The sequence below is a fragment of the Poecilia reticulata genome, linkage group LG19, assembly GCF_000633615.1.
Source record: "Poecilia reticulata strain Guanapo linkage group LG19, Guppy_female_1.0+MT, whole genome shotgun sequence".
In the NCBI taxonomy this organism is placed as follows: domain Eukaryota; kingdom Metazoa; phylum Chordata; class Actinopteri; order Cyprinodontiformes; family Poeciliidae; genus Poecilia; species Poecilia reticulata.
In genome coordinates, this window is record NC_024349.1 from 25,525,382 (window position 1) to 25,540,792 (window position 15,411).

Here is a 15,411-nt window from a genome sequence, read left to right on the forward strand (position 1 = left end):
ATCTCAGCTCAGCTGGGCCCACAAACCGCCCGACCCTGAGCTACTGCTCAAACACAGATACTCCTGTTTCTGAAACGGCGACAGACGAGCCGACATCGTTTCCCCTCGAGGCTTTTTCAGAAACACGGGACGTTACGGACGCACACGTGTAGACTCACCCCCATTTTGTTTAGTTTTTTTACCCTCTCCTCATCTATCATTCACCCAGATATTGTTTTTTAACTTGTCATCAAACCACAGAGCATCTATAACTCTAAGCAAACACCTGTTGGAAATGAATGACTAGAGCAAAGTCACATTTATTTACCGGATATCAAGTGAAGTGATTGAATGTATTAAGGCACAGGTGTAATGTGGTTACAAGGGAAATTCACCCATAATGCAGTGCACTTTTTATATTTTAGATAATACAACTCAGGGGATTCTACTAAAACAGCAAGAGCTGTCCATATGCATTTGGCCATTTTGTACTCCATTACAGTAGAGCACCAGAGAACTTTTTTTAAAATCCCAAGATTCGTGCTTTAACAGTACAAAAAAAAAAAGATCCAAGTTACAGGGTGATTAAGGTAGCATAGTCCCACGGTGCACTTCTGTAATTTGTGACTAGGTTTTGCATTGTTGTGGCTGTAACACGTTTCTCTGACCACTAGGTGTCTCTGTGGTCTCACTGTTCAAGGCTCATGCAGGGAAAGGCTTCTTACAATGCTCGGCCCTGAAATGACATGCATGCCTCGCTCCCGCTCACTCATCATTGCCATGGTGATGAACACGAGTCATCGCTGACCTGAGATCTGTCAGGTTTCAGGAGCTGTCACTGCTAACCCTTCCTTCCCTGCAGAGGTTTACATGTCATGTTTACCCTCTGTCTATTGGCCTCAGACCCTGTGCCTGGCTCTATACAGAGGTGACAGTGGGGGAAAAACAGATCCCACTTTATTGACTTCAACAACTCACAGTTTACAGGGTTTTGTGTCAATGGGCAAAGGTTGTGGAGGGTCATTTGGTCTGGCTCAGTGCTCAGTGTCTCTGCCAGCAGGAAACACACACATTACTGAGAGCTTTCCAGTTACATTTTAGATTGATTATATATGAGAAGAAAAGAGATTATCTAAAGGAACCAGGATGGTGGGAACAAAGTTGAACTGTTATTGCGTGTTTTTGAGGCATTCAAGGTCCACAAGACACCAAAGTGAAACCCCGCCCCACTGCAGTTCACATCATGGTGTTTTGACACGTATGTGGTAAACAACAATACAGTAAACACAGCAATCATAGCAGAGAGGATCGACCATTACAAGATCACAAGTTTGGAGGAGGAGGAGGAAATAATGATGGATGAGATGCAACATCTCTCTCAAATCATCATTTCATTTTCAATGTAATCAGAGACAAAAAGTATGGAAGGCGTCGGTGGGACGTTCCGTCGCTCTATCAGACCAAAACTGAGCAGGGAGAGTTTAATGTTAGTCCAACAGTACGTACTTCCTCATACTTTGGACAATTGTCCCTCAAAGCTATACTTTCTGCTCTGTGGCTGAAAAACCAGCTTCTTGAGGTTAAGTAATTGGGGATGTTTTCCGCATAAACAAATTTGGCAATAAAATTCTGATCAGTTACACAATAGTTTCGCATTGAAAGTGGAGCGAAAAGTTTGCCGAGCGTGTTGTGACGAAAAGGGGCTTAGAACAAATTGATTTTCATCACGCAACTGCAACAATAAGAACCAATTTCAACAGTTTGGTTCGACCATGCAGAGTCCTTATTAACCCTATCTGCTGCAAATGAGCAGAGGCTGAGAAGGATTTCACAGTAGTCTGAAGTTTCATTTGATGTCCACAAAAATAAAGTTTTAGCTCCATGTTTGGCCCCTAACAATCAGCAGAGTTTGGCTGGTAAGACAGACATCTCTGCCTAGTATCTCAGGAGACCTCTGGGGAACTCTCTCCAATGTAAACACGTCAGAATCTGACCAGGTCGAGCTCAAACATCTTACACAGACTCAACAGACCGAGCTTGCCGAAGGCATCCACTTCTGTCAGACGTTGTTTACCCAGTGTACTTCTGACAATCTGGACTAATGAAACAGAGCAACACAGAGCAGAGCCTCTGGGCTTTCGGGTTATGATTCACGGCAGGATGTTGCAAGTGAATTGCATAGGGAGTTGTGTGAGAACACGCTGGCCAGACGGTGAGCTTTGACCCAGACTGCTGCTTCTCATCCTCATCACCTCACACTAACTGCTCTCCTCCCCCCTCCCTCTCACCCTTGATCTCCTCCTTCCCCACCTCTCCCCAACCCCTCCATTGGACATTTACCCCCATTTTTTTCTTGAATACTCCACTCCCCCTCCCTTCCGTGCCCCGTTTTCCAGGTCGCAGTGTCCACTGATTCTCAGGAGGCCCTCTGTTCAGATGAACGGGAGAGCAGAGAAGGACTTCTGAACGTGGCAGCTTTGGGTCTACCTCCATCCACCTCTCCCTCCCATCAGCATCATCATCCCCATCTACACCCAGCTCTCTGCCTGGTGCCTGCCACACCAGGTGCCTTCCCTAAACCCAGCAGCGTGCACACCCAGCAACATGACCAGCACTGCCTCGCCTCCTACTCTTCATCTGCGTTACCGTCCACGTCCTCCCACCCGCTCCCTCCTCCCTTACCTGCCAGGCCCCAACAGCAGCAACAAGAGGAGGTGGAGGCGGTGTCGGAAGATCGTGAAGTTTCTCTAATCATCTGTGGAGGACTGGTGGGAAGCGACAGCGTCACTGTGGAGGACACGGTGTGCCAGGATAGTCGGAGTCCCTGCACGAGGCAGCTCAAGAGGTTCCACAGCGTCGACACACAGGGGCGTAGCACCCTACTGCCCCGCCCGCGCCCTTACTCCTGGCTGGACGACCCGCGGCGCCATTCCGTAGAAGTGTACCCGGCGGAGGACCCTTGCCCACAGCGCAGCGCCGCCTCCACGTCTTCGGGGTTTGTGTCACGGTCCGACAGCCTGCAGATTCCCACCCAGGCCCCACTGCCGTCCCCCCGGCGCAAGAAGAAGATGAGCCCACCCTGTATATCCGTCGACCCGCCCGATGAACTCGAACCCCAGTCTGGCCTCTACCCCAGCCTCAGTGGCATGGGGTTGGCAGGATTAGGAGTGCCCCCTCCTCTGCCCAGCAGGGACACATGTCTGAGGAGGAGAGCCCCCTCTAGCGACTCCAAGGACTCGTTCGACCTGGGAGTCGGAGAGGGCTCAGGGCAAGACGGAGGCTCGCCGAATCCCAATCCCAGCTCCAAGCTATTGACTCTTCCCAGCTTCTCCTTCGAGAAGACAAGCTCCGAGCACTGAACATCAACTCTCCCATCACACACAAGAGCATATAAACGCACATACACACACACACGGATGAACCCTCTGCATACACACACACACACAAACACATGATGCACTCTGTGTATCTGTGATGGTGATAGCTCTAGTAATAATGCTGTAGAAAGTAATAATGGTAAAACTACAACAAACAGTGAAACCATCCTTCATGAGGAGTGCGGTACTGTGGTAGTGTGACCATTCCTCGTCTTTGTATTGTTACTGCCAAAACAGCCAGAGAACGAGTGACCACCTGAGACGACAAAACAAGACTGTTTCTCTTCTGCGACACCTTGCAGCTTGACCCCTGAACCTCTGGAGCAACATCAGCATCTGGGATTTGGCACCCCCCTGTGGCCGCTGTCAGAACGGCCTGGTGTTGCACAGGGTGGATCTGGTCGGTGGAGATACAAAGCAATATGAACGTTTTAGAGACACTATTTTCTTAAATTATTGGGCCATCGTGTTTGTACAGGATGTTGTTTTGTTGTTGTTTTTTTTATGTTTTCACATCTTATTTGTCTTTTTTTTTGTCAATTATGTTTTGTCTTTCTTTTTCACTGTAGGATATTTCTAGCGTCCTTGGCTTACCGAGGAAAGTGAGCGTTTTTCAAAGTGCTGAAAACCATGTATTTGTAGGAATAATATATAAATATATATATATAAAAAGAAATCATTAAACTGAGCTTGGATTTTTAAGCACACACATCAGACCTTGGTGGTTTTTGATTGTTTGGAGGAAGAAGGTCGGTCCGCTTGAAGGGGTTTGTATTGATTTCTTTGCTCTCTTTTATGTTTCACAGAACCCAGACCCTCCTTTACAGGATGTGAACGCTGAATGGAGAGCAATTTAAAAAGTGCAGCTATTTCAAATTGATCTCATGGTTGTTGTTTTTTTCTTGACTTTTAAATTGAACCACTTTCAACTCAAATGGAACCAGAAACTAGCCATGGAAATCATCCAAATTTAAATTTTACTGCACTTATACACAGACACAGCCTTCATATAAACACAATGTTTATTACAGTTACGGTCAAAATTATTCATACCCCTGGCAGAATAGTAATCAGGTTACCATTGATTTTAAAATGACTTTGATGATGTAGAACAAAAAACTAAAACAGATTAACTTTGTATGGGAGGAATAACTTTTTTTCACAGCATTGTACAGACGAACAAAGAAGAGATTTCATCTTTCTGATCACTTAAGCAAAATTCTGATTACTTAATAATGAATATTTATGAAATCAACTAAGAAAACATGAAGAAATCCCGTGTTTTCCACTTCAATGTCACACAAGCACAAATATTTGATCTCTCCTGCCGAGGAGATTCATTGACGTCTTTGGTAAGTTAAAATACCACGTTATCCAAGCAGGCTGAGAAAGATCAAAGCTGTATTTGTTTTTGTTTTTTTTTCTGTATTAATGAGACACTGTAGAGCCGCTGTGAAAGTTTATGTTGTTTTTCTGGACCGGAAGCTTCACCGGAGCCAGCATGCACCTCTTCAAAGCTTCCAGTACACCTTTAGGCTGTTTGTGTTTTTCTCCAGCAGGTTCCTTCTGGTTGTGAGGACAGGAGAAGCCCACATCAAAGGAACAGAGTCACTTTTTTTTGCTCCCTATTTGAGTTGGAGAATACGACGGTAATAGTTCTGTCAGCAGCAGATGTCCTGCTGGACGTGGCTGGAGTCTCTTTTACTATTTAGATCTTACATCCTGAAGAGAGACAACAGAGCTGCTATCAAACGGCCAAAGCTATCAGTTTAAATCTGTCCATTCCCCACAGCAGAAGCTCCTGAAGTTCAACCTATAATGCATAATTTATGACATGCTATGAGTGTATACGACTAGGATACAAATTGAATATGTATAAGTGCTTTGGAAATTTGATGAATGCATTTTTGTTCAACTGGTAGTTTTTTCAAAATGAGCAACTTGAAAAAACCCAGCAAGGATTCTGTCCAACTCGATAATGAAACCACTTCAGTTAACCAAAAAAAGTCACAGCTGATACTTAATAAACAGCTTTTAGAAAATGTTGAATTACTATAATTGAGGTAACTCTTTAGGTGGGAGAGAGGGGCATTTATGTATGTTACAAGCATTTTATATCACAAACAAGCAGCTGTTACCTTTAGTTGTTAGAAAAATGTTGTATATAACAAAAATAACTTAAAAGAAACTTGCGTTTGCAGTTTGACACCTTGAATTTGGCCTTAGTCTCCTTAAGAAGCTGCTACTCTTTCGCCCTCAGGACGTCATGACAGCAGTACTCCTCCATTATGCTGTTGACAACCGATTTAGGACTGAAAAGTAGTTTGTGCGATGAACTCGGCTGACGCAGAGTTCTACCAGGTGCTTGCTAATAGCTGCTGTGTCTTAAGGGGTCGAGTGGGGAAGATGGAAAAGTGAGATTAAAAGATGCTTGAGAGACTCAAAGCAACACTCTGGGTATGTTTCTGATGATGGAATAACATTCTAACATCATGTAAAGGTCCAAAAAGTTGATTTTACATGATGCCGCCCCTTTAAAAAAGCTAAATCTGGAATGACTAGATGAAAAACTAAAGACTGGAAATCAACCCCAAAAGGTTGATTAGTACAAGGCTAGTGTACAAATAAGATTAAGCTGGAATTAGCTGCGTTTGCACCAGTGGCAAAATCCAGTTGTTGATCATGTGACTCGTGATGCGAAAAAAAAGTTTCCATTGCAGTTTGGTGAAATAAACCAATTACAATACAATTACACCTCATCCTAACGCCAAAATCTTCAAGTTTTGTTTTCTAAACTGGGATGCTTTCTAAGCTGGGAATTTATTTTTAAAATGTCAAATTGCGCATTTATTTGGTCAATCAGTAAATCAGTGGCAGCTGAGCGCCACTGATTTACTGTACCTATAAAAAGTATCCATCCCTAAAGATCTTTCTGACATTGTGTGCTTTTSTGAGATGATGTAGCTCTTTTTGACAAGTATTAAAATGATGCTGTGAAATGTCAACACAAACCATATTTTACCAGGCAAAGTCAAATAATTCTAAAAGGTAAAAAGTAACAAGGCGGCTGCATAAATGTTGACGCCTATTATGGTTACTAATTCAACAGAACTCCAGCTTACTGACAGTGTCACAGGTGATAAAAAGATTAACCTGGAGAAATGTACATAAGCTTTTTTTTCTGAAATGCCACCATTTTATCATTACAAACATGTGCACTCACATCAGGTTGCATAATAAAAGAATAAAAACATTCACCAAATTCTGGCAGCTGTTTGTCGTCATGTCCAAACAGTCGAGTCTGATTGAGCCCACAGTTGGTTGTTTGCCTCTAGGCTTAATGCCCAGATCCATCCTGTTTGTCTCTGCTCTGCCAGCAGCATGCCTTTTCAAAGCCAGATAATCACTTGTATTAAACTCATTTAGTTGCAATTGATTTGGTCATCCCTTCCAAAATGGAAATGGGGATGCAACTTTCGAGCACCGGGACAAAAGGCGGTGATCTATAAATTGTTTAAATGTCAGATTTTAGTGAAAATTGAGGAAAGATGAAATGTTTGTTCATTACAGAAAGAAAAAAGGGATAAAAATGTTATTTTTCTGTCATTTGACCTTCTGTGTGCGGCTGTGTCTAACATCTGTTTCCAGATAAGAAGTGTGAGCAGTGACAGCAGGAAGTGTCTCTTTGAGGGTGCATTCCCTCCAGCCCTCTTTAGTCCGTTTAATCAAAGGAAATTCAGATTCGTTTGCGGAGATGCAAATATGCAATCAAACTCTGATGTGGACCTAAAAAACAAACTGGTCCACCTACACACCTCTGTCTCGTTTCAGTTGAAGTGAACTCTGTCACGGTTTGAATGTATGTGTGAACGCCAACCAGACCGGAGACCACTCCGAAAGCAGGAAACTGACTATAACACAGGGAGTTCTGGGTAAATACAACCTAAACAAAAGTGTGTCTAGTGCTTGATGGAGAAATGTCTTGTGGTCTTTTAACAAAAGTCAAAAGAGAAATCCTTCAACCGTTAAAATCTGATGCCTCTCAATTTTTGTTTACATTTTGTGAAGAAGGAAGTTGCGTTCATGTCTTCCTCAGGGGTTTTTGTGTCGTTTCCTTCACTGGTTCTTGCTGCAGCGCCACCACTGGATTTCAAAGGGTTTGGTTTGTTTGACACAGTTAAGCATGAAAGCAAACCGGACCAGCTGAAATATAATAAATGTTCCGGTTTTGGTCTCCAATCGAACAGTCTACCGGATGATCAGGTGTCAAAACACCCTGAGTGTCCAAGGAATCCCGTTTCCAAGACTATGTTCACACAGCAGGCATGTGACACAAATCCACTTTAATGATCATATAGCAAAAAAAGCAACTTTTTTTCACAGCAGTCTGAGTGGCCCAACTCGATCTTATGGTCTTGTGACAATACTGCCGACTCCCATGGCTGATTATACTAGCTAAAACCAATCTGTAGGTGGCTCCATCCACTATTAGTTCTGTAAATGGTGGGCTCATGTGTGACATTAAAGTTCTTCTTCTGCCCATGCACACAGAAGTCTGATTGCACTCGCAATGTTCAATAGTTTGAACAAACTAACAACAAAAAAAAAGATTTCAGAAGAAAATTGGAAGTAAGCATCAAGACTTATAGGAACTAAACCTGTCAGCCCAACAACACGATCTATTTGTTTCTGCAGCTTTGCTTTGTGAACGATGTCTGAATAAGATGCTGAACATCAGAGCTGGTGATGACTCAAAGCACCTACGCTGACACTTTCCCATTATTTATGCCACTAACAAAGGAGCGACGAGGCTTTGTCTGGTGAGTCTTGTTTTTCTTCTACCTCATAAGACCAGCTGTGTCTGCTGCTTACCACACGGCAGAACGATCCGCAGATAGAAGATCACCCAGCAGGCAGATCCAAGTTCTGCCTGCAGTCTTGGATTGCGAGATGCATTTTGTGTTTTGCCCAGATCAGAGATGATTCTCAGAGGGGAATTTTCTTTATTGGTTGATTCGGTTACCTCTGTGATGTACGCAAACTTGAAAATGTTCTTGCATTTTTATCCAGTGGTTGGCAAAATCCTAATGGCCTTCCAAAATGTATGTCAAAGTTGAAAGAGCTTGCTTTCTTCTGCAAAGAAGACGGGGAAATCTGGAAGCGATTTCAATTTTGTTTCAGATGTTTCAAAATCATTTGCACTAAATTGTATTGATGTATTACATTCCATAAAATTTCACCCAATAAAATACATTAAAGTTTGTGTTTGTAATGTAAAAAAGTAAGAACCTTGAGAAGGGCAATACGCTTTTTTGTCTGGCACTAAGAACTAACAACCACAGCTGCTAAAGTCAGAGAATGTGTTTCAGTCCAGCTCACACTTTCTGTTAATGGACCCAGCTTTTCAACCAGTCCTCAAGGATGCTTTGACTTTCCACTTCTCTCCGTCTCGTATTGTATCTCCCTCTGTGCTCCCTCTCACCTGTCTCCTTCCTTCTATATTTTCATTTCCAACATTATTCACGGCTGATTGTAGGACAAGAATACTCGGGTTCTGTTTTCCAACGCTGTAGGTCCGTGTGATTGGAGTTTTCCTTTGTCGTATTGGATGTCTCGCTTTTATTTATCCTGCAGTTATTCAAGCGCCCCTCGGCACCCTGGGAACAGGCAGAATAACACTCCGCCAGCCTCGCCTATCATAGTTGTAATGGAGGTTGGCCTCCAAACATCAATCTCTCTCTACTGGTCAGGAGGGCTGCAAATTGGTCATGCAACAGGAAAATAAATGGATTGACAAACCATTAAAGGACATCGACAGGAAGCGCTTGTTTACCGCTGTAAGTCGGTGTCAACAGATCACATCTGTTATCGGGCCAAAAGGGGGAAACCTAAAAACAAGGCACAAACAAGACTCCTGGCCGTTTCTGACTGTTGTGCAACTGTTGGGAAAATGGCCATTGTGAACATTTTAAAGTAGCAGATATTTGGCGTTCTTATGTATTCCTGTGATATCCTCTCAGTTTTGTGACTTAAACAAAGACAAGGTGAAAGGTTGTAGAAAATTCCTCTTTAATTCTATATTTTAAACCCTTAAGACGTCCTTCCAAATTCTTATTCACTAAATTCAACAAATGTCTGCGTCTGTAATCTCATAATGACTATTCTCCTAATTTTTTTTTTTTTGTATTTTGTCTTAGCACTTATGTCTTAGAAGAGATAAGTGCAGAGACAAACTGCAACTCCCTAATATGGAGTTGCAGTTTTTGGCGCTACCAAGAAAAAAAAGAGAGGATGGATGGATGGATGGATGGATGGATGGATGGATGGATGGATGGATGGATGGATGGATGGATGGATGGATGGATATCTTAGTGTAGCAAGTAGAGCTCCAGTTTGCACTTTCTCCACTCCTTTGCCCTTTCCTGTTGTTTTTTTTTTATTACTTAAAATACTCCACAAAGTATCGCTATTGGTTTTAAATCGTCGGCCATGTTTGTTTACTCTGAACTCGCGTTTAGTCTCACAAGGTTTTACGGGACTTCCTGTCTGACATTTGAATGTTGTTGAGTGAAACTGGTCAGTGTGAGGTGAGTTGCTCCTGCTGTGTGACTGGACAACACACACTGTACGGCCAAACTTGTTACATCTAAGATTTTTTAATTGTTTAATTGTGTTTGGTCTCTCAGATTTGGAAAATCGATTGACAGTTTTAATATTTTGCCATGTGAACCAGGTTTAAGACGGTATCATTATCATTATCCACAGTGAAACATGACTTGTACCCACCTGGGCTTTTTCCTTTAGGAGCACATATTACCAGCACCATTAAAAAAAGCAACATATATCCTGCTGTTGGAGACTTTAATCTGAAACTACCTTCTGTTTATAGACTACCTTTGTTGCACAGATACAGTGTTAACCTCTCTCAGGTTAGCAGGAAACACGAGTGAAAGTTCCTGCACATGAAGTCACACTGATTCATAACTGCCTTTGGACCAGTGCGACTGTAAAACTCAGTGACCCACAAAGGATGGCGAGGGCAGTGATAATAACGTGGAATCATGGGCGACACTATGTGATGCAGTGAGATCAATCATGTACGGCTCCAACACAAACCACAGGCCTGTTCCTGAAAACAGCCGGGTGACTTCTGAGCTTTACGGGTCAAACTAAGACTCACACTTTAAATCTGTAAAAAAAAAAAAGACAGTTTGGTTTGTTGCTTCTGATTGCTGGTGGTGCCACCAGTAAGTCGCAGTCTGGACCATTTATGTATTGACGAGATAAATAGCCAATGAAAAAATGAAAAAAAAAAAAAAGTTCCCACTATCTGGAATAATAATGTTAAAGAAAACAATTAGGAAGGCAGAGTTTCTGTCACAACGTGACTCTGTTGGACCGAGCCATTTCCAATCCAAGCAAAAAAACCTTCACCGTTTATTAAAATGTTTGAGCCGGTTATTAAATCCTACAGAACATACGAGCATTAAGTATGACACAGGATTAAGGCCATACAAAGAAAATAAAGGTCATGCAAGAATAAAGTCATAATATTACGATTTTATTCTCATCATTTTATGACTAATCTCGAACGATTTTATTCCTGTAATATTATTTTTCTTATTGTGGCCCTGAAACGTCGTCTTAATTAAGAAATAATCCATTTGATTAAGTATTGAGAGGATCATGTGATGTAGTTATAAATAGTCAATATTTTACTTGCAGTAGACATTTAGTTTGCAGTAAYCTTGGACTCTAGGAGAAATTCTCATCTAATAAAGTTAGATAATAAAAAGTGTTGATACGTCTTTTTTACAGTTACTAGAATATGTATGTTTGTATAAATCCAGCAGTTTTGTAATGGCCTAGTGTAGTAAACAAAGTGAATCGGGAAAACCAACAAATGTAGCAGGCAGGTGGAAAATAACTCTCCATCTTTGAGGTGAAACACAGTGATGCTTTTCATTGGCAGCTGGACCGAGTTGATTGGAAGATGGATGGAGGTCAGTAATGGAAAATTCTGGAAAAAATAAACCTTTTTATTTATTTATTTGCAGATTGAAAGTACTAATTAATGTAAAATGTCCAAAGTACTCGATTAAATCTACTTGAGTACAGTAACAAAGTACCACCCAGAGTACTTGTGCCTTGTTAAAATCTCACCACGTCTTTACACTTTATGTTCTAAATCATGACACCATGCAGGATAAATACTAATATGTTTTATACGTAGTGTTTCCATTGCAGAATTCTTATTGTTTAATTTAATATTCACAAATTTTCATCCATGCTCTCAAGTCACTGTATTGCATTCACTTGCAATTGAATACTAATTGCTAATTAAATAAGAATACTAAATATTATTTAATTTTTTTTGGGAAGATGGTCTTATAATTAATACAAATAACAGACAAAAAGAACGAAAAGTTACGTTTCTAGAGATATTTACTGCAAAGACAACATCTGTTAAGCTGTGATTGCATCTTTCTGAAACAGTGGACTAAAAGCTTGAAATAAATCAAATAAACTTCAGACAGTGAATATGCGAGGGACTGCAGTCATTAGAACATTCCAGGCGAGGGATGATGCATCTCCACAGCATCTGTGGAAAAGCAAAATAATCAGCTGGTTGAGATTTGTTGCGTCTTTTCACTATCGTCATTTGTCCTGCAGTCTCACTGGTGCATTGTGGGTCAGCCATACACAGAATCATAAATATTACATGAGCGTTGTCCCTAAAGTAGCCTCGAAGGGCTTAGAATCTTTTAATCTTTGCCATCAATCATATTTACCCAATCAGATGACTTCACAGTCATTGTTTGTTAGCCGTCTTTGAAGTTGTAGGAATAAATCATCATGTCTTTCCTTTTCTAGCTCACCGTGTTCCGGCAAAGTTCTGAAAGGAGAGCAAAGCTTTTATCTGTTATAGATGACAATATGGAAATACAGCCAAGTGTTCTCAAAAGACAAACAATTTAGTCTCCAACGGTAACATATGGACTTAAATATTCTTCCAAAAAGAACACAGAGACTATTTCTGAATACCACTGTCAATAAGCTATAATTAGTGGAAAGTTGAACTGGAAATATCCCAGCAGACATGAGGGAAAACAGAGAGAAGTTCTCAGATCTTCTTTCGACTCACRAAGGGACGGCTACACACGAAAACTATTACTATACACCATTGAAGGTACCATTCTTAATCCCACATTCATATCAAATTTTATTCATATCTGTCCTCAAGATGGCACTTTTTTCCTTATTTAGCAATCGTCCATCCATCATGTCATCAACCTTCCAAACTCCCAACCCTGCAACAATGAGCAGGTATAGACAATGGATGGATGTTTTAGGTTGAAGGACCTTCAATTATTTAAGGTTATAAAGAAAAAGATTATGTAACTTTATCTTTTAAGATTTTGGGAAGCTAAAAGTCTGTCCTTAGAGCATATAATTTAAAGGTAAAGAGATTTTCTAGGACCCTGAAAAGGTCAAAGGCTGAGTCTACAACAAAGTCCCTCCTTCTTTCCACTATCAAATTGGAAGTATAACATTTCAAGTTTTTCATTACGCTCACTTTTTAATCTGTTTTAGCAAAAATCTAGACTGGCAAAGAAAACAACCTACGCTTTGCTTTGACTCAGCTATTGATTAACGATTCCTTCCTGGTTTTACACCAGTTGCTAACTTTTTCCATGACCCATGAAATGCACCAGTTTGACCGGAATTCGTCTACACTGTAAACAGCTGTCCTCCGCTACGAAGAGATAAGTGCAGAAACAAACAAAATGTCTGTTAATGTTACTTCAATATTTGGAGGCGTGGCCAACACGGACTGGACGTCGTTGTTCACTTTCTCCGCTGCCACTGCTAAAACCATGGGCATACTACAATTTAAAAAAAAAGCACAGAAAAGTCGACATCATCATTCACAACTTCTTCTGATCACTGATTGGCCTGGTTGAAATTGTACCAGAGAAATCCAAGTCAATGGGAGGAATCCCAAACAAAGCACAGAAGGGAGATGAGAATCAACTGGATTTCCATAGGAAGCCAACGACCAGGCTAGAACAGAAGCAGCATCAAACAGAGTTGCAATAAAATAAACTTTCACTAACTGCTTGTACCGTCCCATTTGCTATTTGCACATCAACCTGAAATATCCAGATATACAGAGGATGACTGATCTAAATGATGATGACCAAGCAGCACTCAGAATTGGTCAATTCGATGACAAGAGGGAAAATAACCTCTTTGTCAACATGAACAAAACAAAGGAATTGATTTTTGACACAACACAGAACCCTACGTAAGTGAAGTGGAAAAGACAAACACTAAATTAATCCCTTCAGAAGAAAATCTCATTTGGTCAATAAAGCTCAGCAGCAGCTGATCTCTCAAATGAGACTGAAACGAATGCAAACATCCTCATTACCACATAGAACCGCATCATCCCCAGCATCACTGCTGTAGACGGTAATCTGGACCACAAAACCTCTTGGGTTACCAACCATACTGAACATCCAATGTTACGCAGAGTCACGAAATATCCAATGGTTTCTGCAAGAGCGTACGTAGGCTCCCATGACAACCGCTACTTCCGTTGTGCGGTTTAATACTTCCAGGTACCCGAAGCAAGAATTTGATTTCTTTGTGCTGTAACAAGCAGCTTTATCAGTAATTCTTCCTTCTTGGCGCCACTCTGCACTTGTCTTTCTGGCAGAGCGTACACTTACCATTCAACACCTGAAGAAGGATTATAAAATCCAAAACGTCGTGTTTGTAAGTTGTTTTTCAGTGTTGCCTGTACATTAAAGTTTGTTCCAAAACTTGTGTATAGGATCTCTCTCGTTTTTAGTGTCACGGAAGTGAATGTTTTCAGTTTAATATTCATTTGTTCATCCAACTACGGACGTAGGCTTTTGTTTTGCAGTTTCAGTTTATTAGTTTAGTTTAGTTTTAGTTATCCTTCTGTTTTCCGCAAAAAGGCAAAATTATGCCTCTCTACTTTGAGGAAGACAACGAAGACCTGGGATGGACGCGGGTCCTACACAGAAGAAGAAGCGCGCTGCATGCTGGGATAGTCGTCAGAACACTGGTTTGTTAATAAAGTTTGACTGACCTATCTACCCATAGACCGTCTATAATCAGGTCGTCTGCAGGTCCTTTAGCACCACAGAGAACAGAGAAGGGTGACCATCGTCCGGTCACGCCCCGGCCCAGGAAGGCTCTCCTCGCCGGCCGGAGTCGGACTGTTATGTTGATATTCTTTATGTCAACAAAGTGGCTTTAGACATTCATCCGGGGTGCTTCGACTAGGGTTACCAAGGGACCAGCCCCTATTCATTTAAAGCCGGGGGGGCGGCGGGGGAAGAGAGACAGAGACTGTGGCGGCAGCGTGGCGGCTGGTCTGTGTTACCCAGAAAGCAGTTGGGCACAATATCGCAACACCAACACCATGAGTGAAACAATGACTGGGGCAGACTACTATGTAAAGTACTCGGTGACCACTTCTTTATTATTACACATCCACATTTGTATGGAACAAATCGTACTCTACAAATGTGTAGACCACCCTTAGCTGCAGCGTCTATTCTATGTGCCTTATATATGAAGAAAGTTTTAAAATAGGCCATTCATTGAAGGTGCGCCTTATAGTGCGGAAAATACGGTAAACAATACTATTCTGGACCAACATATTCTTTTCCATGTATGAAATTATAGACACTTTAGATGTGACAAAAGTTTCCTTAAACATAACTGAATTATTACCTCTTGTGGTATTTAATTTTCAAAAATAACGTACTACTCACAGCTGTTGATATTTGTTGTTGAACTTGTGATGTGCTGAGCTGGTCAGTTATACTCAGATCAGCCCGACTGGCACCAACAACCGTGACACGTTCATGACTCCAGGAGCCATTTCTGTTTGCCCATGAGCGCTTTTTCTGACCGTAAAAAGTTTGGTTTGATGATGAAAATGCCTAAGGAGTAACTGAGAAACTACTAATCGGGACAAACTGAGGACAGCGACATTTGAAAAGTTACCCATGAA

The 15,411-nt window shown here is 41.5% G+C and overlaps 1 protein-coding gene across 14 annotated transcripts in view; it reads left to right on the plus strand.

The window, feature by feature from the left end:
• The window catches only part of cacna1g (calcium channel, voltage-dependent, T type, alpha 1G subunit), a 301,230-nt gene extending 297,160 nt beyond the window's left edge, over positions 1 to 4,070 (plus strand). For 12 of the 14 annotated variants that reach the window (XM_008437998.2, XM_008437993.2, XM_008437999.2 and 9 more), the window contains one exon: positions 2,376 to 4,070. In XM_008437998.2, the coding sequence (XP_008436220.1) occupies positions 2,376 to 3,338 (963 nt within the window). In that variant the 3' untranslated portion in view covers positions 3,339 to 4,070. Of the gene's footprint in view, positions 1 to 7; positions 1,258 to 2,375 lie in introns of those variants that run through there. The other 2 variants (XM_008437987.2, XM_017310779.1) reach the window with 2 other exon arrangements.
• The last annotated feature ends 11,341 nt before the right edge of the window (positions 4,071 to 15,411 follow it).